Consider the following 24675-nt stretch of genomic DNA (forward strand, 5'->3'; position numbering starts at 1 on the left):
TACATGGGCCTGATGCCCGAGGTTATTAGGTCACCTCCAGTATAAATGTGCCGAGCAGGGTCTCCTCGTCCTCCCCCTACTCTTTCCCTCGCCGCCGCCGCCGCCTCCTTCTCCTCGGGTTTGCACAGTCGTCCACCATGGTGAGCTTCTCTCTTCCCCCGCCACGATGATATTTCCGGCGGTTGCCTCTTCCTTTCGTAGCGGATGCAGTTGCGTGGTGTGGTAACGAATCCTTTGTTGTTGCTCCGCAGCCGAAGCAGATCCACGAGATCAAGGACTTCCTGCTGACGGCGCGCCGGAAGGACGCGCGGTCGGTGCGGATCAAGAGGACCAAGGACGCCGTCAAGTTCAAGGTGCGCTGCTCCAGGTACCTCTACACGCTCTGCGTCTTCGACGCCGACAAGGCCAACAAGCTCAAGCAGTCCCTCCCACCAGGTTCGCCCTCGTGCCCCCGCCTCCTTCCCCATTTAGGTCTCGACCAGTTCGATTTGTGATGTTTAGCTGCTTACGGTACAAGATAAATTGGTGGAAGATCCCAGTATGCGTAGCGTGTTTCGTGTTCGATGCACCCCATGAGTAGGTACATTAGATGTGTTGCTCCACGCGAGTTCTGAATGGTTTGACGTATGCTTGTGCAAACGATTTGTTTGTGACATGGTATTGTGGAGGTGTTGATTTTATCTGGGATAATCTGCACTGCGAGCAATAAAAATCTCGGATAATCATAGACATCCTGCTATATGATGCAAGCTATTGACTTTCCAGCTAATCTGCTACTTTTACACAATTGCTTTGAGATAGATGCATCTTATTCGTTTGCCTATATTACTGCTGGACCCTCAGTGGTGACCAGTTCGCTATCAGTTATCTCTTACTCTGCAATGGCATTGCACTAGTTTAGTACTGCACAATTCAGTGTAGCACTTCGTCATGTTTATCTTGTCTTGTTAGTTATAATTTGCCCTCAGGTACAGTGATATTATAACTGCATAGTGCCAGCACAACTTCGTTAATATCATGAGGAACTGCTCAGTTCTGAGCCAGATTGTCCGTGACTAGGTCTGCACGAATTGTTTACATCGTCCTTGTTTTAGTCATGTTTCACTTAATACCAGCCATTATGATTTGTATCCAATATGTGCTCTACTGACATCAGTTTGTTATGCATAATATCCCATTTTGCAACCATTGTTATGCTTACTAACTAATTGTGATGCTCTCTTTGCAGGTTTGAGCGTCCAGGAGGTTTAAGCATCAAGCCAGACAATGCCTTTTCTAGTAGCGGGAATGTTCTATCCATCTTGCTTTAGTAACTGTTAGCAGGCTCTCCTTGTTTACCCCCATTAAGAGAGTTTTGATGTCCCAAGAATGGAATGTAATGTTGGGAGCTATGTGGTTGAACCTGTGAGGATTTTTGTGTTATTTTCACTTTTGCTGGAGAAGGAGATCAATTATCTTATCCTAAATTGGTTTAGTATCTCACTATTTTCCTGAATGTTCTGCATTTTCTTCAGGCATGGCCCATGGTTGGCCACTCTTAAGCTTAATAACTCAAATCAGTAACATTTAGAAAGGGTTGTAGGTAAAACTCGTGTGCAAAGGTGGACATTGTATATGCAACTTATGAGGTGATAGATCGATGGGCTGCAACGGCAGCAAAGTGCTTCAAGAGTGTTCCATTGTGTGCGGTGGACAACGGAAGCAATTTCGGAGGCACACCCATCCTATCTATTCGTCATAGCTTCGTTTCTTTCTTTCCTGGTCATGAAGAGCTAGTTCCTATTGATCCGCCGGCATCATTGGCGGTGGCTTGATGTTCATAGGTTTAGGGTTACCCGAGCATCCGTCCAGCCAGATAGCCCATTCTTCATTCAGATTCAGTTTTCTTTTCGTGTTAATTTCGTTTTCTTTCGGCGAAGATCCCAGCAGAGAGGTGTTGAATCTCCCTCGTTGAAGCTTGTCTAGTAGTCTTAAGAACATCAGCTAATTGTCCGATGTAAAACATTGTAGTTCTGTCACGAGCGACGATTCAGGCAGCCTCTTTACCATTACAGTGGCATTGGAGGTGTTGCGTTGCTGGGAGAGTAAACCTTTTGCTCTTCAGATTAGCCGAGGGGGAGGCTCCTGCTTCCCTCCCTGAAGCTTGTCTAGTAGTCTTAAGAACATTATTATTAGTATGTTTCTCATACCCAATTTATTTTTGACCTTCTTAATTTTTGGTTGGCGATCCATGAAAACAAATGATGATAGCTAGACAGGGACATCAGAACCTTGAATTTCAGGGTTATGACAGACTACGTCTATAATGGGAATCTCTCTGATGTTTTTGGTTCCAAGTTAAATTGTTCTGGTTTTCTCCTTTTCAATCATTCTATTTTGGAAGACGGTTCTCTTTCTCGTTTGCAATTCTGATATTGGATAACAATGCAAGGCTTAGGTTTGGCCTCCTCAAACATTGTGTGTACAGCTAGATCCAATGACATATAAAGCAGTTACACAATTGGCAACTGAAGCTATACAGGAATAATGAACATCTTTAACTAACCCAAGGCTTCCAGATGGCCCTTTCTGAATCGAATGGAAGCAAAACAAATGATTTAAAAAAAACAGTTAAATGTACTATGATTAAATGGAGCCCTTATGAACATATTTGACTGATCATATTCGTTTACCAGGACTCCGAATGTCAGTTCAATATGTGAAACAAATCATTAAACGGTCCTTATTGTTTGTTTGCAACTGAAGCTTGAGTTTCTGAAAAATACCTATCTGCACATCAATGCAAATGTTTCGAGGGACAATTTTTTTTTAAGATTTTGTTAATCATTTTTACTGGATATAATGCTTAAAGCTGCCCGCTGATGATCAAACTAATACTTTCGTTCTTCTGATGTGCCATATTGTGCCGTTGTGCTAAAGCAATTTGGAGACCTGAGCTGAGGAAATGCTTGATAATACCAACTTCTTATCTTTGTCGTGTCTGCTTCTGGCTTCTGGGCTGGATGGAATGGGTGGTAGGTTTGATTAACACCAACTTCTTGATCTTTGTCGTGTCTGCTTCTGGGCTGGATGAAATGGGTGGTAGGTTTGATTATGTATGGCGGAGAGAAACAATGCATTGATAATACTCCCTCCGTTCCTAAGTATAAGTCTTTGTAGAGATTTCACTATGGACACATATAGAGCAAAATGAATGTATCTACACTTTAAAATGCACTTACAGGAACGGAGGGAGTAGCTAGTATGATTGCCATATGAGTAGTAGGTGTTTCTTTTTTTTAGAGTAGTAGGTGTTTCTTATGGACCCTAATAGGGAGCAAACAGATGCAACATCAAAGAGAGTTGCCATGGTCTGGCGATGTTATCAGCAAAAAACGAAGCTGCAATGTGTTCACGGATTACCACATCGAAACACAGAAGAATTGCCACGCCGAGAATTGTCATACTATATAATAGAAAATTACCTGCATGTTTAAGAATTTCCATGCTGCCATTCTAGAGTAGAGGAAGTTGCCACACATGTCGATGCAAAAGGTTAGAAGGCTGGCCCATATAGCATCGACGAGAAAGGTGGGGGTGTGCGCCCATGTAGGTGTTTCTTTTTTCATATGTTTTTTTCCGGACCGGTTTTATTTTTTTATTTTTTTGCTTTTTATTTTGTTTTCTTTACATTTTAATTTTCTCAAAAGGTGTGAACTTTTTTCAAATTCGATGAACTTTTTTTGAAAATCCATGAACTTTTCTTCAATTTTGATGAACGTTTTTCAAATTCGATGAACTTTCATTTCGAATTTGATGAACTTTTTTTCACACTCGATGAACTATTTTCAAGTCAATGAACTTTTTTTGAAAATTCATGAACGTTTTTCAATTTTGATGAATGCTTTTCAAATTCGATGAACGGTTTTCAAATTTGATGATTTTTTTCAAACTCGATAAACTTTTTTCAATTTTGATGAATATTTTTCAAATTCCATGAACTTTTTTCAAATTTGGTAAACTTTTCTTCAAATTCGACAAACTTTTTTTCAAATTCTATGAACTATTTCAAGTTTTATGATATCTTTGGAAATCCATTATTTTTTCAAATTTGATGTATTTTTTTCAAATTTGATGATTTTTCTTTTCAAAGCCCATGATACTTTTTTTTTCAAATTTGATGAACTTTTTTTTGAAAATCAATGGAACTTTTTCAGGTTTGTGAACTTATTTCAAAATCCATGAACTTTTACAAAGTCACGTTTTTTCCAAATAATTCAAAAATAATTGAGCGATGGTTTTGTGCCATTAAATAGTGCTGCGACTGTGTTTATCACGCATTTGTCGCTGATACAGATCACTAACGTTTGGTAGCTCGAGTGCCTAGTGGGACTCACGGTGAGCTCGAAGTGCATGACTTCGAGACCTTTAGAGGAGGAGTGCTTTTGCGGTTTATGCGTTAGCTGTGTGTGCGTTTTTTTGGGCCGGCCCAACTAAGCAGCTTAGCGAGCGCCAGGGAGGAGTTCGGGCGCCTGAAGCGCCCGATAGGAGGGGAGCTACCAAAAAAAAGGTACTACCAAAAAAAAGGTCGATGCCGCTGAGCGTCACGAACCCCGGAAGCCAATCCCGAACTCGCCGTCGACACTGAGCTCGGGCGTCCTTCGACCTTCTCTTCCCCAATCCCCTTGGCCCGCGCCCTGCCCCCCTCCATTCCCTCTCGCGCCTCCAGCACCGCCCCTCTGGCCCTGGCTCCGTCGCCTCCGCTGGCCTTCGCATTCCCCTCGCCGACGGCCATGATTGACTGCCCGCGGCTGCTTCTTGCTGCCGCGAGCTCCGCCCCCGGCCCCTCGTCCGCCGCTTGCCGGAGGTTCGCCACCGGGTGCCCTCCCTTCTCCCTTTCATGCCGCGGCCGCCTTTCTTCTTTCCCTGGTGAGCTCCTCCTCTCATACTCCTCTGCAAGTACGCATCCGTGAGCTATTCAACTGCTGACTCTTATCTTAGATAAAAGTGTTCCTGTGTAAGATGTCAAAGTATACCTACGCCAAGTATGTACTTATATGTTTGTATGGGCGCGAGGGTTTTAAAGCTGACGCTCCTAGTTTGGCTAAAGAAAAATCGGGTGTTCATGCTTTAGTTTTCTTATATCCTGTGGATGGGACGATGACAGACTTGGATCACCACAGTGCAATCTGCATCCTCTGGGGCGGGGAGCCAGTCGAGCGTCGTGGATGAGCCGGAGGCCGTCGAATGGGCCATGCAGGGTAATCTATTTGCTCACCTTCTGGATTTCTTTCAGTGGGTAATGGTTAGGCCTGTGTTTTTGTCCCTCGCTGGGTTGTAATTGTTATCCATATGACTGGAAGTTGGGTACAGACTTCTACGCTTTGCGCAAGGATGTTGAGTTGGCCGTAGAGCGTGTCAATGAAGTCAGGCAGGATGCTGGACTGGAACAGCTTCTGGAGGAAATCGCTTCACTGGAGAACAAGTCTGGAGATAGCACCTTGTGGGATGATCCTTCCAAGGCACAGGAGTTGCTTGTTGCTCTCACAGAGCTCAAAGAGAAAGTCAAACTTCTTAACGATTTCAAGTCGCAGGTCTGACTCCATGGCATTCTTATGCATCCAGCACCTTAAATGATATATCTTGCAAAACTTTAGTCATGTTATATCTGTATATTAGTTTGCACGTCATGTATAATATTTATATAATGGTAATAATAGTTTAGGAAAAAAGATACACGTTTGCTTGGCATATCCATATAGATGATATAAATTTGTGGAACAAGCATGACAATAAGTTTTTTTTTCTTTTGAAAAGGAGGTTAAAAACCCCTGGCCTCGGCATCATTGTGATGCACACAGCCAATATTATTAATTATTAAGGAGAGTACAAAACAAAGACAATCACGGCCAAGCCATTACAAGAGAGATAAATAAAACGCCTATGACTAAGTCGACTTCTTCGGGACCAACGCCTTCAGGAAGGGGTACCGTTGCCATATCTGGCTGAGCATGGCAATAAGTGGTCATCAACAATAGTTCTTGATTATGGTCTTTCCTACATTCAGGTTGAAGAAGCGGATACCATTGTGCAGCTTACAGAGGAGTTAGACTCCATAGACACAGGCCTTCTTGAGGAGGCATCAAAGATCATAAAGGCATTGAATAAGGCACTAGATAATTTTGAAATGGCACGGCTTCTTTCTGGGCCTTATGACAAGGAAGGAGCTGTAATTACTATCTCTGCAGGCGCTGGTGGCACCGACGCCCAGGTATTTGCTCACTCCATTTTCAGGCTTTAACCTGACCTCTTTAGACCAGCAGAAGTTGTACTTTAGAGTTTAATTTACTTTCCGTTAGGCAGCATGACACTGCTTGTTATTTAAGCTTGGACTGTTTTTCTGTTGCTTTGGTATTTGGGTTTTATGAATCTTATGTACTCCCTCCGTAAAGAAATATAAGAGCGTTTAGATCACCAAAGTAGTGATCTAAACGCTCTTATATTTCTTTACAGAGGGAGTATTAGTCATTTGGTACTGTTGCTTCAGAAGAAATTTGATCTTATACTACTGCTAATTCTCTTTGCTACCCGGTCATAGTTTGCTAACGTATATGCAATTACTTGTATGAATTTTTGAATTGTATCACCATAAAAGGCTGCTCTTCAGACTCCGGTGAGTAACAAACTAGTCCAGCTATGGATCCGGAACTGCACAAACTTCGACTATATGACTCCTAGTTGTTGTCATCAATAGAAAGCAAGCGAGCCTGAGCGCTGAAAGTCCTCGTCCATGATGATGGCCTTTAATCCATATTGTACATAACTGACCTGTAACCTATCTATGTATATGTAGTTATACTCTAATCTCACATTCTCACTTCAGAATGACAACAAGTGATGCTTGGCATTTCCTCCGAGAAAGCACGTGCTATGGATAAACAGTTGTGATTGCATTCTTTTAAACCTGGCTTGATCTTTGCAGGATTGGGCTGACATGTTGCTCAGGATGTATGTGAGGTGGGGAGAGAAGCAGCGCTACAAGTCAAGAGTGGTAGAGAAATCCCCTGGCGAGGAGGCTGGAATAAAATCAGCAACAGTTGAATTAGAGGGAAGATATGCCTATGGGTATCTCTCAGGAGAGAAAGGGACACACAGGATCGTCCGCCAGTCTCCATTCAACGCTAAAGGCCTTCGACAGGTATCTTCATTTTGCAGTCCTCCTTTTCTGTTTGTTATCCATATACTTGCAAGCTGAAGATAAAACACATATAATAGGTTCTTTCTAAAAGTTTGCGTGATGTGCTAATTTTTGCAGACCAGCTTTGCTGGTGTTGAGGTCATGCCTCTTTTACCAGAGGAATCCTTGGATGTAGAAATTCCTGAAGAGGATCTGGACATAAGTTTTACGAGAGCTGGAGGTAAAGGAGGCCAGAATGTGAACAAAGTGGAGACTGCTGTTCGCATGGTCCATATCCCCACTGGCATTGCCGTCCGTTGTGCAGGTATTAATTACTGAGAACAGCTTGCATCACACCTATTTATTCAACTACCCAACCTGTAATGTATGGGTAGACATGGGATCTCACTCATCTCAGGTTGACAAATAAGCACACCAAGTGCAGGAATAAATTCGTGGTGATTGAAATTTGATGTGAAAATTTGAATGATGCTCTCCTGAAACTAGCTGAACCTCCTGGTCCGGGGTCCTGGCATAGTTGATAGGCAATATCTTGCAGCTTTTCCCATTGATAAGTTCAGCTTGTCACAGAATAGGTCATTTATGATCTTACATGTACTAGCTATTTAAGAATTTCACTCGAAGTATTTCTGAATCAAGAACCGGAGTTAACTGAGTGTTGTGGAGAATGAAGCTGACATTTGAGTTATCGTGTCTAACTTTGCAGAGGAGAGGAGTCAGCTGGCTAACAAGATAAAGGCCCTAAGACGGCTGAAGGCAAAGCTTCTGGTGATCGCCGAGGAGCAGCGTGCGTCGGAGATCAAGCAGATCCGTGGTGATGCGGTGAAGGCGGAGTGGGGGCAACAGATACGCAATTATGTCTTCCACCCCTATAAGCTCGTCAAGGACGTCCGGACGGCATGCGAGACGTCGGACATCAGCGGTGTGATGGATGGCGAGCTGGATCCCTTCATCAAAGCCTACCTTCAGTATAAGCTCTCTGCTGCTGCCGAGGAGCACAGCGTCAAATGATGCTGACATCGACAATCCAAGGTAGCAGTATGGAATTTTGATGCGCTCGTCATCGTTGGCTCTGGCTGATTGAGCCGCCCTAGTGAAGGTATGCAGTTTTACAGAGGCTTTTGCAGTTTTTGTAGTCTTTGTGTCCAGTGCCTCTAAAGGTGCTGGATATGAAAAACAGCCAAGTGATGAATTTAAGTTGAAGGTTGTGACTAGTGAAACAGCTCGACGGGAGTTTTTAACTGTTGGAACCAGAAGCCACAAAGGCATGATGGTTGAAGCATTGGTCTCGTAACACATGAAGGGTGCCTTGTGTACTGTACTACTGGTGCTTCTTTCACCATTTGATTTTTGCCTATGATGAATTCCTGAGTAAGCTGAACCGTAACAAACTGAAGTCGACGGTGGTTTGTCCGTTGAATTTGTGTCCATGGGAATATTGAGCATAGATACCTGGGGAGTAAGTATGCTGGAGAAATATTGTGTGTAGGATTTTTCTGCTGGAGGTTTTAAAATTTTGATGATCGATCCCTTCTTATTTTTCTTTTGAGGCCAATTAGTTGCCTCTCTTTAGCTAGATTGGGCTGCAACTCGGTTAGGAAAAGCCGACAAGCTATTAGGCCCAACTTGCTATCTCGTATGTGCGAGTTTGGACTTCTAGGAGCGAAAGGCGGGCCCCATGGCCATGGTCATGTATGTTTTTTTTTTAAATGGAGGCGTACCCCCGGCCTCTGCATCGTAATGATGCATGTAACCATCTTATTAAAAGATCCACGAAGTATTACAAAGTCATAAAAGTATTACAGCTCGCAAGTGGAGCGAAACTAGAAAAAGAAAACAATGCTGACGATCACAACCGATACTGCAATGTGAAGGATAGCCTCCCTAAACTCCTATCCTGTTATGCGACCGCTATCCGAACCGGTTGAATAAAGCCCGTGCTACCATTTTCCACTGGTTGCACCCAGTAACCAAAGGCTCCTTGGAGTCCGTAGGAGTGAGTAAGGACCACGTATGGATCCAAGCGGTAGCTCTAAAGATGACCTGCAAGAAAAAAGATAAAAGTGTGTTGTCTGTTAAAAATCAAATCATTCCGACAGTTTCATATAGTCCATAAAAACGCACATATTTCAATCCGAATATGAGCCGCAGTAGTATGCTCAACCCCAACTAACCACGTTCCAAACAACGACTCAGTGTCAACTGGAGGATTGATGTTGAAGGCTATATGAATCGTTCTCCACAGCAATTTGGCGAGTGGGCAATCAAAGAATAAATGTTGTATTGCTTCATCATGATCACAAAAACAACAACGTGAACTGCCTATCCATCGCCTCTTGATTAAGTTGTCTTTGATGAGTATTACTTGCTCGTGGACGAATCACATAAAAAAATTTATACGCAAAGGCACCTTAACCCTTCAAATATGCAATGATCGTGAGATTGGGCCAGAGTTAATTAAATTCAAATAGAAGGATTTGACCGTAAAAACCCCATTTTTAGTTAATTTCCGTTGAGTCGAATCCGGGTGGTCGAAGAGTTGAACATCGATCAATCTCCGAACCAAGTGCATCCAGGCATTCCATCGCTCACCGACTAACGCGCGTCTAAACTGAATATTCAAGAGAATCGTTTGGAACACTGTGCCAACGTAATCCTCTTTACGTTGCACAATGTTATAAAGGGTGGGATATTGTATATTTGGGTTGAAAGTTTTTTTTTTTGGGTGAAAATTTGGTGTTGAAAGTTGAACGGTAGAAAGTTACTAGCAACATAGCCGGAAGGAGTTGAAAGTTGGTTTTATTTGAGTTTAGAAAGTTGCAGCCCTGAAGTTGAAATCTTTGCCTTTTCCTTTCAAGTTTGATTTTTTTTTTTTTAGAAAAGCTGTGCCACTGCCAGAAGTGTCACACCACCCATCCTGGCCCACCCCAATACCCCACTAACCAGAGTAGCAGGGGCAGGGGGTGCTTTACTTCCACGTAATCCTTCTTGTACTGCTGCCACGTTTCCCTATATGAAAGAAATATTACTACTCCTACCACGTGAGCAGTAATCGTAAAGTGAAGAGAGGGGTCATGTATGTTTTTTTTTAAATGGAGGCGTACCCCCGGCCTCTGCATCGTAATGATGCATGTAACCATCTTATTAAAAGATCCACGAAGTATTACAAAGTCATAAAAGTATTACAGCTCGCAAGTGGAGCGAAACTAGAAAAAGAAAACAATGCTGACGATCACAACCGATACTGCAATGTGAAGGATAGCCTCCCTAAACTCCTATCCTGTTATGCGACCGCTATCCGAACCGGTTGAATAAAGCCCGTGCTACCATTTTCCACTGGTTGCACCCAGTAACCAAAGGCTCCTTGGAGTCCGTAGGAGTGAGTAAGGACCACGTATGGATCCAAGCGGTAGCTCTAAAGATGACCTGCAAGAAAAAAGATAAAAGTGTGTTGTCTGTTAAAAATCAAATCATTCCGACAGTTTCATATAGTCCATAAAAACGCACATATTTCAATCCGAATATGAGCCGCAGTAGTATGCTCAACCCCAACTAACCACGTTCCAAACAACGACTCAGTGTCAACTGGAGGATTGATGTTGAAGGCTATATGAATCGTTCTCCACAGCAATTTGGCGAGTGGGCAATCAAAGAATAAATGTTGTATTGCTTCATCATGATCACAAAAACAACAACGTGAACTGCCTATCCATCGCCTCTTGATTAAGTTGTCTTTGATGAGTATTACTTGCTCGTGGACGAATCACATAAAAAAATTTATACGCAAAGGCACCTTAACCCTTCAAATATGCAATGATCGTGAGATTGGGCCAGAGTTAATTAAATTCAAATAGAAGGATTTGACCGTAAAAACCCCATTTTTAGTTAATTTCCGTTGAGTCGAATCCGGGTGGTCGAAGAGTTGAACATCGATCAATCTCCGAACCAAGTGCATCCAGGCATTCCATCGCTCACCGACTAACGCGCGTCTAAACTGAATATTCAAGAGAATCGTTTGGAACACTGTGCCAACGTAATCCTCTTTACGTTGCACAATGTTATAAAGGGTGGGATATTGTATATTTGGGTTGAAAGTTTTTTTTTTTGGGTGAAAATTTGGTGTTGAAAGTTGAACGGTAGAAAGTTACTAGCAACATAGCCGGAAGGAGTTGAAAGTTGGTTTTATTTGAGTTTAGAAAGTTGCAGCCCTGAAGTTGAAATCTTTGCCTTTTCCTTTCAAGTTTGATTTTTTTTTTTTAGAAAAGCTGTGCCACTGCCAGAAGTGTCACACCACCCATCCTGGCCCACCCCAATACCCCACTAACCAGAGTAGCAGGGGCAGGGGGTGCTTTACTTCCACGTAATCCTTCTTGTACTGCTGCCACGTTTCCCTATATGAAAGAAATATTACTACTCCTACCACGTGAGCAGTAATCGTAAAGTGAAGAGAGGGGAAAAGGTTAATTAACGGCGACACCATGATTCAAAGCAGAAAGGAGGCAGGGAGGGCCATCCTGCTTTGCTTTGCTTTGCTTCGGGGATGACGCAAAACTGCGACCCCTCCCTCCCTTCCCTCCCCTGGTGTAGTCATTAGTCAACCTAAACATTCAAAATATTCCACAACAGTACCAGATCCAGCTTTCCGCCCAATGGCCCATTCTCGCGAAAGCATCTGTCCCATTTTTGCCCATCACACACGGTCGACTTGGCACGCCGATCAGACAAGGAAAAATTAGCATCCATCCATCCATCCATGAGGGACCATTATCCAATCCAAGCGCTCGAAAACCCACCCTCTCGGCTAACAAAAGTCGAGTTTTGGTGCCGGCGAGACGCCGTGTTTGCCAAAATGCCGAGTGCCCATGTCTAGTAGGAGTAATAGCGATGCAGAACCTTCAAATCTCTATGATTGCTAGCCAGAGATTAGGAGCATAGCAAACACCAAAATGCTTTTCTGAATCAAGGACCACGCGGCGTACAGCACCTTTAATCTGCTACTATACCCACACCGATCTTACTGAATCCATCTCATCTATTCGGAGTCCTCGTTTTACAACGCAGTACAATACCACTGGTCATATTCTTACAGATGTATGCTTGCATGAAGAGGTAATAGCACCCCAGGTACCCTAACTTACATACAATGTGATGATTTAGTCCCAAAGTTGTAAAACTAGACCAAACCATACCTCAACTTGCATCCAATGTGATGTTTTAGTCCCAGGCCAATCACAGCTCGGCAATTGGCTGCCAAGTGGCTGGGCCGGTCAGCGCGCGCATTTTTTCACAAAACCCTCTGCCGTTTCCCCGGTCCGACCACTCGCTGCCCACCACGCAGCGCCTCGCTGCCCGCGTCCTCCGCGCAAAGGGCCGCCGCCCAGCAGTGCAAGCCCGCGCTGCAGTTCGCCTACACCCAGAGCTTCCAGTACGGCCAGGCAATGGCGCATTAAGCAGATTGCTTTGCAAGCTCGTGAAGAAGGAGAAGATTCAGGTCTCAGGTGAGATCGATGGGTAAGATGGCTCGCAACACGATTATATCTGGGAATTTAGAATTGTAGTTTACCCTGCTGCTTTCTTTTCTTTTTTGTGGGTGGATCTGATGTCTCTACATATAATAGAGTTGTATGCTGGTGGCTCCTCTACGGCCGGACCAGCGCAGCCGTTCGTCTCCTCCATGCCTGCCCCAGCGCCGCCGTCTACCTCCACTATGGCCGTCAAGGTCTGGCACTCTGGCTGCAAGAAGAAGATTGCTGCTGTGCAAGAAGACCGATGGGTTCAGTTTCAGAGTTTGAGTTCAGTACTTGAGCCTGCACTTTCAGTTGGATCAGCAAGAACAGTGCAGAAACGATGGATGAAACTGAAGCTCCTGGTTTTGTTGCTGTTAAATTTAGGAGCTATGGTCAGTTGATGTATATTGTTTTCAATCAAAGTTCCTTCATGTATACATGTTCATAGCATTGTGAGGGGTGTTTAGTATATAGGAACAGAGACTCTGACTGAATTGCCTATTGAATTGTTTCTTACCCCAGGAGGCCGGAGCTGATTGTGTCCTGTTTGATTCTCAGAAATATTTTTGCTAGTGCTAACTGAACTTTAATAGCAATGGCTTCAACTATATTGAGTAAGATCATATTGGGGTTTGGTTTGGTCAGAGTCACACTGTTGAAATTGTTCATTACAGATTTATAGTTGTAATTCAATCGATACATGTGGCAGTTTTATTTAGTGTAATGGCTCTATGTAGTTAATGTTTTCTTTGATATAAATATGTGAGGAGCTATTCTAGAAGAGGATTCAGCTTTCACAACAACCCGATGAATTACGCTGGAAATTGAGTAAGTCTGGAGTTTTCACGGTTAAATCAATGTATATTGATGTTATCAATTTGAACTCCATTCCTACATCTAAAAATGTTTGGGACGTCAAAGTTCCTTTGAAAATAAAAGTGTTTATGTGGTTTGTCCATAAACAAGTTATTTTAACTAAGGATAATTTGATAAAGTGTAATTGGACAGGACCTACTAGGTGTAGTTTCTGCGATCGGGATGAGACTATCAAACACCTCTTTTTTGATTGCCCGTTGGCCAAGGTACTTTGGCAGACAGTCCACATTGCCTTTAATATCACTCCACCGAATTCTGTTAATGCGTTATTTGGGACTTGGCTTAATGGGATTGAGCCTGGCTTAGCGAGACATATTCGGGTTGGAGTTTGTGCTTTGCTGTGGACTCTCTGGACTTGCAGAAATGATTTGGTCTTTAACAGATTATCATGTATACATTTTTTGCAGGTCATTTTCCGATCTACGGCACTGATCCGTTCGTGGTCGCTACTCACCCAGACGGCGGCCAGGGAGCATTTGGTTACTGGGTCTTTCCGCTGGGAGATGGTAGCTCGGGATATCTTCAACCGGTTTGGATGGCGGTCATGTAATAGGATAGGTATTTAGTTTCCCTATCTACTTTGGGCCGGCCGGTTGTGGCATCTTGTCTTGGCTAGTGGGTGTTTCTAGCCTTTTTTTAGGCTCTGTGTGAGCTTTCTGTACTTTTTTATTACTTTTGGCGACCTTTCGAACCATGTAGATACTTATCTATTTGGCTAATAAGATGACCGTATGCATCTTTCTGATGCAGAGGCCGGGGAATTCCCCTTTTCAAAAAAAAAAAATCTAGAAGAGGATCCAGCAGCATGTGTCTTTGTACAAAGTATACCAGGCAAATCTGCGTGCAGTATTGCTCTCTGCTCTGCACCAGTGTTCTCCGGGCCTCTGTAGTATAGCATGTGTCTTTGTGTTCCATTGAACGTTGAGGTTCATGAACAAGACAACCACCGAGCCACCTTCACGGCTGTGTAACCACTACTTTGCACAATTTAAACGGGTATCCCACTTATCCCACATAAACAAGATGTGGGTGTTGACGGGCTTCCCACATAAATTATGGGAAGTGGGCAGCCCGCGGTGCATCCCACTTGCAGCCTGGTGGTTCTTTCCATTCTTTTGGGTTCGTGGGTGCGATGTAAATGTTGGTCGATCGATTCCTTTATGTTTTTGCCTCCTGCGGTAAATAAAAAGCTAATGCAGATTCGTGATCGACTGCTCCTATGTTTGTCTTGATGATATAGATATAGATGCCGTCCACTGCTTCTCTTCAGATCTGATGAGCTAAACCATCTTTCCAGTTGCTACCAGCTAATGGTTTGTGCAGCTCACAATAGCTGGTGGAGCTAGCTAATGAGGGTTTTGTTTTCCTTTCGTAGAGGCTTAATACAACAAATGACACACATTATAATTATGTAAAGCAGTTCCATATGATGGAAGTGCTGCTCAAACAAATAAAATAATGATGAACATGCTTCGTTAGACTGTAGTGTCGGTGCATCGGCAAGGTAGAATAAAATAATAAAAACGTGTCGGTGTATTAGCAAAGGAGAAGAACAACAATAAAAAAAATGGAGAAGAAGAAGACGACGAAGAAGCAAAGGAGACAGTTCACACACGAAAATTTCCACAGTTCTTTTCCAAGTTCGGCGTATGTTTCTCAAGCTACGTCTTTTCGAAAACGTGCAGGAGGGTTTCTGCAAAAGTGCGTGCGTTGACCGGGCAAGCCACCTGGCTGCCAATTGTCGAGCTGTGATTGGCCTGGGACTAAAACGTCACATGCATTGCAAGTTGGGGTATGATGAGGTTACATTTTACAAATTTGGAACTGAATCATCATAATTTGTGCAAGTTAGGATACCTGGGGTGCTATTACCTCTTGCATGAACCCCAAAGCGCAAGCTAGGCCCTTTTTCTCAGAGTTGTAACCTGTACACGTAAAGCAAAATCAGAAAGCTGGCTCGATTGAGCTGTGAGCTTTGACCACAGCCACTAGTTAATTGTTTAACTCTGATCAAGCGCACGGATGCACGTGCAAAAGGCATCCACGAGGCTAAGATGCTACGGAAATAATCGCTTAGATTGCACTCATCCCTTCCTTGGTTAATCGATGGAATCGACCAGACCACACGACCCGCAAAATCCAAGAAAAATGCATGCATGCATCGTGGAGGCGCATGGAACAAAAGTTGGCGACAACCCCACGCATCGTGCATCGGTGCATGCATGCATGGGCATGGCTGGGCTGGCGTCGTCGCACCAGCTTGATTAGTGCTGCCGCTCCTAATTAACTAGCGTGTTGACTTGGATTTGGCCCGGATCAGATAAGGATCAGAGAAATCATCAAGTCAGCATCAACCGGACGCCGCTACTGTAATTAAGAGCGAGCAAGCGATCCCTTAGGACGCACTGCTCATGCTGTCAGGCATTGGGTTTCTGATTAATTAATTGAGAGATGAAGCCGGCCTAGAGCTTGCACGGCTTCAGGGACTGACACACACTGTATTGGATCCTCCTAAATCTATAGCTAAAAGGATCACCTACAGATCCAGAGCAGAAGGTTATTGCATGTAATGTGCTGTTTTCGGTCAGGAGCATGCGTGCATGTTCTCTCATTAATGCATAGAGGAGTTGAGATGTTGGAGTGAGCCCTAACTAAGAAGAAATTGTCACTGGCCTGCTGCAGATGGGCAGCATGTGAAGCAGCATTCCCAGAATTTTCTGGTGTATCAACTTGTTTAGAAATGTATGACTGTACTAATACAGGAGTACTATACGACTAAACAAGACAAGAATAGTGTAGTACTCCAAACAACTTGTTTAGAAATGTATGATTCTACTAATACAGGACCAGTAGTACCTAAAGCTGGGCGTGTAGAAGAGGTTAGCATGGAAGGTTCCCATTTTGAAATGGCAAGATTCCCTGCCGCAGAGGCCGAGAAGCTAAACAACGTATTCCAGACATGACCTAGCTTGCGAGTGACTACTCCGTCACTCCGCTATGAGAAGAGGAGCATCCTATTCCTATCCTAGGGGCAGCAGAACTGGAGTGGGCAGGTCTCGAGCTTGAGTTGAAGGACCCGAGAAGAGACCAGCATGGGTTGGGAACCGCAGCCGATTGAATGGAATGGATGGTTGCTTAACAAACAAAAAAACATTGGTGCCACCCTTGCCTCGCCTGGGGTTCTGCTTCTGGAGCGGCTGCAGAAAGGCGCGAGCATGGGCGCCCCGCCGGCCGCTCCTCCTGCCAAACAGCAGCAGCATTGGTCCGCGCTCCTTGGTGTAGTGGCTTTGAGATTCTCACGCCGTTCGCCGTCGCAGTGACGTAAACGCCGGCCCATCCGCGCGCGTGGAGGCGTCGGAGTCCGCGACACGGAGATCGCTCAGTGTCAGTCGGTGACTGAGTGGGATTCCTGCCTGCTGCCGAGTGAGTAGCTACTAGGCCACGCTTCTCCTGTCTTGTGCCGCCCGTATACGTATAATAGGAAGGAGCATGTTATTCAACCAACGTGGTAGTAGATAGTAACTCGCAAAAAAATAAAACCCAACGTGGTAGATCAAGTTATCTACTCCACGAGACTACGCTTGTCTAAACCTTCTTCTTAATTAATGAAAGTGGCAAGTCTTTTGCCTTGTTTTTTTAAAAAAAAAACGTACTGTGCTGCCCGCCTTGCTTTGTCTCATCTACTATGCCCCATGTGTGCCTGGAGCTAGTGTGTGAGGCGAAGCACACGTCAATTGGACAAGGGGACAGTGCCGTATGTACACTGAGTATCCACGTTTTGGAATTACTCACTCCCTGTGTTAGGTTACTCTATATCAGACAACGTGGGGTGTTCCACAATTCAAGTTTTCGTCGAGCAAGGAAAGATCTCCAGATTTCACCGAGTTTTGTATGGAGGGCCCCGTAGCCAGCGACGGCTCCACTCCAGCATGGCGGCATTCGCCGTCAGTGTGCTTTGATTGGGCGAAGGCAGCGGTCGACCAAGGCGCGGGGGCTCGCCTGTTGCGCTCCAGTGCCCCGCTTGGTACGTACTACACTGCTCCCACTCGGATCAGTGATGCATGCACCAACAGGAACAGCGCGATCCGTGATCCCGTATATCCAGGCGATCGCCGTACGCGCTCCATCGTGCACCGCCCCGGCCCTGCCAAGCGTACCATGCGTACTACTGCTGCACGTCCAACAGCGGCCGTCAGGGGCCACGTCGGCTCGCCGGATGAACAGATCAGTGTCCCGTGCAGCCGTGGATGAACGGGCGACGAACGCGGCATTGAATGCTACACAGGTCTGGAACTCGCCGACCTGCTGGTTTCTGTTTTCGTACATGCCGCAGCTTTGTACACGACCGAGGTCGGCCAACGGATTTTGGACATACGTACTCCTACGACAGGTCCACGGCGCGCTCAGTATGCGTACAAACAAACGATCAGCTTATCCGAGGAGACTGGTCATCTCGTCTCACTGTCGTTGGAGATCAGGTTTGATTCATCAGCCTGTATCCGGTTTGGACATACGTACGCATGAGTTGGATCGCTCCGACCGCCCGCATCGCGACGCTACACCATTAGGGCATGTACAATGTTGCTATCTTAGGAGTGTCACGTAGGATAGATGATGAGGTGAAGAAGAGAGAACTTATAAAAAAAGGGTTTGTCTTCTCTTATTTAAAAAAAACAAGCGGTGATATTTTAGCACAATATGTCTCATCATATTTTTAGGAATTGCTAGTTATTGAAGTTAAGGCTAAGAGATGACCCATTGTACATAATTTTTTTGGTCCTTTCTAAATCACATGCAAGACTTAAGATAAGACTATCTTATCAATCATTGTATATGCCCTTAGAAAAATGCTTATAGATGGGACATCATTAGTAGCTACAATCCCGCACAAAACAATACTACGACGTGGGCTACTCTGAACGTTCTATATCCAGGCCCAAGAAGCCACAGATGCCAAGGAGAACACGATCGATGGATGGCGACAAAAATCTTTGGAAATGATCGGTGCGAGTGCCCATCATCACTTCCTTCCCTGGTGGTGGTTGGTATAATCCGCCCAACCCATTGGGTGGCTGCATGCATCTAGCTGGAAATAATCAATCGCGTCCGTGCATTTTGTACGAGAGCGTACGCTGTGGTTGCCCAGGTCGATCGGCGGGATCGGGGTGCTAGTCGGCGCATGCAGAAACCCACTGATGAGATTGAGAGAGTGGTTTTGTGCTGCGAGAACTTGCAGCTTTTCTTTGTGGCCTTCTTGCCCTTTTATTCATACGAAAACAAAACGCTGAACACGCCAGCTCCCACGACCGATTCCGACGCGCCATCCCACGTCCATGATCCATGAGTCTCGGTCGTGCAGCACCTACCTAGTCGCCACGATGCGCACGCCATGGTGGCTCTGGCCTAGACTTTAGGGAAATAAAACAAACTCTTAACTGACTAACTGTCTAACTGAAGAAAACAAAGAAACGAACAGCCTAAGGCTGTTAAGACTGACGAAACTGAAGACGGCGAGCGACGGGTTGAACCTGACATTCTCCCCCTTTAACTTGCCACACGCCGTCAGTGTTGAGGATGCCGATCTTGGCGTGCAACTCCTGGAAGCGCACACGCCCAAGTGATTTTGTGAGAATATCAGCCAGCTGCTCACCGGAGTTGACATGGTCGACCTTCACCTTCCCTGCTTCAACCTTGTCTCTGAGAAAGTGATATCGGATCTCTATGTGTTTGCTTCTGTCGTGGAACACCGAATTCTTGCTGAGCTGGATTGCAGATTTGTTGTCGATGAGAATTGCAGGTGGCTTGATCTCGGTGCCCGTCGCTTCAGCCAGCAACCGAGAGAGCCACAGCCCCTGGCAAGTGGTAGATGCGCCTGCGACGTACTCCGCCTCGCATGATGATAGCGCGACCACCTTTGGCTTGGTGGACTGCCAGCTGATCGGGCTCTTGTCGAGGAAGAAGAGCGAGCCGGTGGTGCTCTTGCGGTCGTCGACGTCGCCGCCAAGGTCGGAGTCGCTGTAGCCGATGAGGAGGGGATCCCTGCTCCCCCTAAGGTACACACACCCGAAGGTTAAAGTACCTGCAATGTACCTCAGCAAGTGCTTTGCCGCCGTCAGATGCTCGACGGTGGGCTTCTCCATGAAACGGCTGAGGTAGGAGACCGCGTACGCGATGTCGGGCCTGGTCTGCACCAGGTACCGCAGGCTGCCAATCAGGCTACGGTAGTAGAGGCGTCGGTGGCCGGCGCCGTGCTGTCCTTGCTGAGCTTCAACTTTGCTTCCATGGGCACCGCGCTGGTTTTGCAATCTGCCATGGATGCCTTCTCGAGCAGTTTCTGCGCGTAACCCGCCTGGCACAGCGTGATGCTGCGCTCTGTCTGTCGTACTTCTATGCCAAGATAGTACGTGAGTCGCCCGAGGTCGCTCATCTGGAAGAGTTTCTTCATCTCCTCCTTGAAGTTGCCCAGTTCCCGTGGCTGCGCGCCGGCGATGATGAGATCGTCGACGTACACGCCAACAGCCAAGAGGGAGTCGCCGTTCCCGCGCAGGTAGACGCCATGCTCGGAGTCGCTTCGCTGGAATCCAAGCGACAGCAGACTGCTGTCCAGCTTCGCATTCCAGGCACGCGGCGCCTGTCGTAGACCGTACAGCGCCTTGGCGAGCTTGAAGACCTTGTGCTCCTGTCCAGCAAGCTCGAACCCCGGCGGCTGCGCGACGAAGACCTCCTCCGCCAAGTCCCCGTTGAGGAAGGCTGATTTGACGTCCATGTGATGGACCTCCCACCCATGGTGGGCGGCGAGCGCGGTGAGGAGACGTACGGAGTCGAAGCGAGCCACCGGCGCAAAGACTTCCTCGAAGTCTATGCCGGCGCGCTGCACGTAGCCCTTCGCTACCAGGCACGCTTTGTACTTGATGATGGCGCCGGACGGGTCCTTCTTCAGCTTGAAGACCCATTTCAGGCCGATCGGCCGCTGCCCAGGTGGAGGTTCCACCAGCTTCCATGTGTCGTTGGCGTCGATCGCGGCGAGCTCCTCTCGCATCGCCCGCAACCAGCATTGTTGTGCTGCAGCTTCTGGGTACAAGGCCGGCTCCTCCCCTGCGACGAGGCAGATCGGGTCTGCAGTCTCGTCGTCGTCCATGACGTCGACGAGGTGCACGTAGTCCTCGTCGTACTTGGTGCTCGGCTGGAGTGTGCCGTCCTTACTTCGGGTGAGCATGGGATGCCCACCTCGCTCTATGTCCTGGACGCCTCCTTCAGGATCATCTTCAGAGTGCGCCCCGCTTGGCGGCGCCACGTCCTCGTTCGCGGTCGGGTCCCCGCTTGCCGGGCTCGGCATGACGGGCTCCCCCGTAGGCGCACGAGCCGCCGGCGACATTGCTGCTCCGCCGGGTTCTGGGCACTCTGGCCTGGTGATGGAGACGGTGTAGCTCACCGAGAACGGTTCTGATGTTGGTGAGGATTCGTCCCATTTCCAGCAGGCGCCTTCATCAAAGACCACATCGCGAGAGACATGGACACGCCCAGTCCCCGGGTTGAAGACACGGTAGCCCTTGGTCCCTTCCTCATAGCCGATGAAGACCATGGGCGTACTCCGATCATCGAGCTTCTTGAGCATGGGCCTGGCATTCTTCACATGCGCAACGCATCCAAATACGCGAACATGTTGAACACTAGGTTTTTCCCCATGCCATACCTCATATGGTGTCTTCCCTTCGACGTTGCATGTAGGGGATCGGTTCAGGAGGTAGACTGCAGTGGTGACTGCCTCCCCCCCAGAACTTGGCCGACATTCCCTTCGCCTTGAGCATGCTGCGCGCCATGGAGACCACCGTCTGGTTCCGCCTCTCCACCACCCCGTTCTGCTGGGGTGTGTAAGGCGTTGTGAGCTGTCGCTTGACACCCTCTTCCGCGCAGTATTCCATGAACACTGCTGATGTGAACTCGCCACCACGATCTGTGCGGAGCGCACGCAGGGGCCGCCCCGCCTCCACTTCGACTGCCGCCTTGTACCGCCTGATCGCCGCTTGGGCCTGATCCTTGGAGGCAAGCAGGACTAGCCACATGTATCTGCTCCGATCATCTACCAGGAGCAAGAAATACCTCTCCCCCCCGGCGTGGGTGGAGAGATCGCCCCGCACAGGTCACCGTGCACGAGGTCGAGCAGGTTGTCGGCGCGCCACTTCGCTTGCTGGGGAAAGGGTGCCCTCCGCTGCTTGCCGGCGAGGCAGGCATTGCACATTTCGTCGACGTGGTCGATCTTGGGGAGCCCGCGCACCATCTCCTCTCGCGCCAGCTTCTGCAGCGCCTGGAAGTTTAGATGTCCCATGCGCGCATGCCAGCGCCAGGAGACGTCGTCGTAGCGTATAGCCATGCACTGTGGCTGCCCTGGCTTGACGCGCAACACGTAGAGGCGATTGCCATTGCGCTGGACCTTGGCGAGGAGCTGGCGATGAGTGTCCAGCACGCGCAGCTCCCCGCGCTCAATGGTGACCCGGCAGCCGATCTCATCCAGCTGCCTGAGGCTCACTATGTTTGAGCGTAGGCGTGGTATGAAATACACCCTGGTGAGCGCGCGCTGGCGCCCATCTTGACACGTGAACGGCACCGTGCCACGGCCACAGATGTCCACCACCGACCCGTCGCCGAATCGCACGCTCCCTCCGACGCTGGTGTCCAGCTCGCCGAAGAGTGAATGATCCCCGGTCATGTGGTTGCTTGCGCCGGTGTCGAGGAACCACGCCGAGCCGTGACGCTCGCTGTCACGCCCGGGCAGTACGACGGCGCGTTCTTTGTTGAGCATGACGATCTCCAGAGGCGGAGTAGGTGGTGCTGGTTCCTCCATGGCTTCTGTTAGGGCGCATACCGAGGTCAGTAGCAGTGCAGGGTCGGCGACGTCGTCGCCGGCAGGTTGCACCAGATGCGCCTGTTCGCGCTTCCTGGTGTTGCAGTCTCGCGCCTAGTGGCCCATCTTCTTGCAGTATCTGCACTGGTCCGTGGGTCGAGGTCCGCCGCGTGAGCCGCCGCCACGGCCGCGTCCTCGCCCGCCACGCCCCCTGGAGTTGGATCCGGGGGCGCCGTTGCCGCCACCACCGTTGTCGGTGTTGCCGCGGTTGTCACCGTTGCCGCGTTCCCTGTTCTTCCGACGCGCATCCCACTCCGCCTCCGTCATCAGGAGGGTGCCGGAGCTGGAGCCGCCGCCGTCGTCGAGGCCGTAGCGCTCCTCCACAGAGCGCAGTCGCCCCGTCAGCTCCTCGATCGTGAGGGTGCTCACGTCGAGTAGCGTCTCGATGGCAATTGCCACCTGTGAGTAGCGCCGAGGAACAACACGAAGGAACTTGGTGACTACCTTTGCATCTTCGATGTTGTCTCCGACGGTGCGCATGTTGTTGACGAGGGACGTGATCCGCATCCCGAAGGCATCGACGGACTCCCCGTCCTTGAAGGAGATGGACTCGAATTCGCTGCGGAGGCGTTGTGCCGTCGCCTGCCGCGCCCTCTCGACGCCCATCCTCAGCACCTTCACCGCCTCCCACGCCTCCTTTGCAGAAGACTTGACGGCAAGGATTCCGTGCATGTCCGCAGGTACCGCTCGCAGGATCGCCGCCATGGCTGCACTATCCTCGCGCTCGATGTCGCACCCCAACTCGATTGCATCCCAAAGGCCCTGGGCCTTCAGGTTGACCTTCATGACGAGTGCCCACTCGATGTAGTTGGTCGAGGTGAGTTCAGGGTAGACGAACGAGCCGCCGCCGTGCTCCCGCACGACGCGCTCCTGGACAACCACGGCGCGGCCGCTGCGCCTGGTCCTACTCCTTCCCCGTCGAAGCAACGGAGGAGTCAGGGACCTGGCCGGCGAGCGGGCGCCGCTGCGCTCATCGGCGGACATGGTCACAGGATCGAGAGACGGGCTCTGATGCCACTTGATGAGATTGAGAGAGTGGTTTTGTGCTGCGAGAACTTGCAGCTTTTCTCTGTGGCCTTCTTGCCCTTTTATTCATACGAAAACAAAACGCTGAACACGCCAGCTCCCACGACCGATTCCGACGCGCCATCCCACGTCCACGATCCAAGAGTCTCGGTCGTGCAGCACCTACCTAGTCGCCACGATGCGCACGCCATGGTGGCTCTGGCCTAGACTTTAGGGAAATAAAACAGACTCTTAACTGACTAACTGTCTAACTGAAGAAAACAAAGAAACGAACAGCCTAAGGCTGTTAAGACTGACGAAACTGAAGACGGCGAGCGACGGGTTGAACCTGACACCCACCACATTTATTACTCCACTAGAAGGAACAAAGATGGACCTCGAACTGAACTGAATGGGGATAAGCAGCACGGAGCATGGGATTGCATGAGGGTGCACGGAGACGGAGGGAGGAAATCAAAATCATGGCGGCACCTGGTACCGGCAGGCCACCATGGCTCTGCTGTCGGTCTGCGCTGCGCTGCGCTGCGGTCTCGCAGCCGTGGCCCATGGTGGTTGGTGGAAGAGGTCCATGCAGGCAGGGATGGGCCGGTCGCAAACTCGTAAAGGTCGGCGCCTTTTTGACCGTGGTGATTGTGCCGATGACCTGTGCGCGATGTACATTGTACAGGGAAAGGAAGGAAGCTTGTCATGACTTGGTGACGAGCATCTTTCGTCCTGCTGCCACTCTGCATGTCCAGCCCAAACCCATGATGATCCCCTGAGCAGCACCAAAAGTGTGTTCTACTAGTGCGTACACCTACATTGTTTTGTCTCGAAAGAAAAGTAAATTCGCATACAAAGTACGGATGATTTGTATTTGTTTTCCCCGTTTTAGTTCAAGTTCAAACACGAGGCACCTAGCTCATAACGGGCAAGTGTTTCTCAAATTCCTCCGTTTTAGTTCAATTTCAGAGCCCACGCACATGGTTTAAATCAGAACAAAATGTTTTTGGTCCATCGCTTTTGAACCGAGGTAAAGATTCATCTCATCTTATTACGTACTCCCTCCGTTTTTAAATATTTGTCTTTTTAAGATTTCAAATGGTTATCATATACGTATATATATAGACATATTTTAGAGTGTAGATTCACTCATTTTGCTCCGTATGTAGTCACTTGTTGAAATCTCTAGAAAGACAAATATTTAG

The 24675-nt window shown here is 47.9% G+C and overlaps 2 protein-coding genes, 2 non-coding genes and 1 pseudogene across 7 annotated transcripts; all 5 read left to right on the forward strand.

Moving 5' to 3' along the window:
• Positions 1-17: 17 nt before the first annotated feature.
• Positions 18-1466, forward strand: LOC123044600 (60S ribosomal protein L38). The gene is made up of 3 exons (XM_044467390.1): positions 18-140; positions 252-435; positions 1229-1466. Exons 1-3 carry the CDS (start codon positions 138-140, stop codon positions 1249-1251), a joined length of 210 nt encoding a protein of 69 aa, XP_044323325.1. The 5' UTR covers positions 18-137; the 3' UTR covers positions 1252-1466.
• Positions 1467-2031: 565 nt separating this feature from the next.
• LOC123047892 (small nucleolar RNA snoR77) lies at positions 2032-2167 on the forward strand. Its single transcript, XR_006423206.1, has one exon. It is a non-coding gene; the product is annotated as a small nucleolar RNA snoR77 (small nucleolar RNA).
• Positions 2168-2233: 66 nt separating this feature from the next.
• LOC123047875 (small nucleolar RNA R44/J54/Z268 family) lies at positions 2234-2327 on the forward strand. The gene has a single exon (XR_006423186.1). It is a non-coding gene; the product is annotated as a small nucleolar RNA R44/J54/Z268 family (small nucleolar RNA).
• Positions 2328-2853: 526 nt separating this feature from the next.
• Positions 2854-2946, forward strand: LOC123047799 (uncharacterized; annotated as a pseudogene).
• A 1616-nt stretch (positions 2947-4562) lies between these two features.
• Positions 4563-8712, forward strand: LOC123044601 (peptide chain release factor PrfB1, chloroplastic). Of its 4 annotated transcripts, none has more exons than XR_006420182.1 (8): positions 4563-4908; positions 5163-5240; positions 5353-5573; positions 6047-6250; positions 6962-7177; positions 7295-7481; positions 7884-8276; positions 8382-8712. XR_006420182.1 is itself a non-coding variant. In XM_044467391.1 (7 exons), the coding sequence occupies exons 1-7, from the start codon at positions 4773-4775 to the stop codon at positions 8186-8188; spliced, it is 1347 nt and encodes a 448-aa protein (XP_044323326.1). In that variant the 5' UTR covers positions 4563-4772; the 3' UTR covers positions 8189-8712. The 4 variants fall into 4 exon arrangements, 2 of the variants coding, with proteins under 2 accessions (XP_044323326.1, XP_044323327.1); XR_006420183.1 differs by having other exon boundaries at positions 8393-8712; XM_044467391.1 differs by having other exon boundaries at positions 7884-8712.
• Positions 8713-24675: the final 15963 nt, after the last annotated feature.

This window comes from Triticum aestivum, chromosome 2B, assembly GCF_018294505.1.
Source record: "Triticum aestivum cultivar Chinese Spring chromosome 2B, IWGSC CS RefSeq v2.1, whole genome shotgun sequence".
NCBI classification, from domain to species: domain Eukaryota; kingdom Viridiplantae; phylum Streptophyta; class Magnoliopsida; order Poales; family Poaceae; genus Triticum; species Triticum aestivum.

What these genes read in the sequence shown, in the direction of transcription:
- LOC123044600 (XM_044467390.1), top strand. An exon ending in CAAGCAGTCCCTCCCACCAG is followed by an intron (nt 436 to 1,228) that starts GTTCGCCCTCGT and finishes CTCTCTTTGCAG; the next exon opens with GTTTGAGCGTCCAGGAGGTT.
- LOC123044601 (XM_044467391.1), top strand. Translation starts at nt 4,773, where the DNA reads ATGATTGACTGCCCGCGGCTGCTTCTTGCTGCCGCGAGCTCCGCCCCC. An exon ending in CTGGTGGCACCGACGCCCAG is followed by an intron (nt 6,251 to 6,961) that starts GTATTTGCTCAC and finishes TGATCTTTGCAG; the next exon opens with GATTGGGCTGACATGTTGCT. An exon ending in ACGCTAAAGGCCTTCGACAG is followed by an intron (nt 7,178 to 7,294) that starts GTATCTTCATTT and finishes TAATTTTTGCAG; the next exon opens with ACCAGCTTTGCTGGTGTTGA.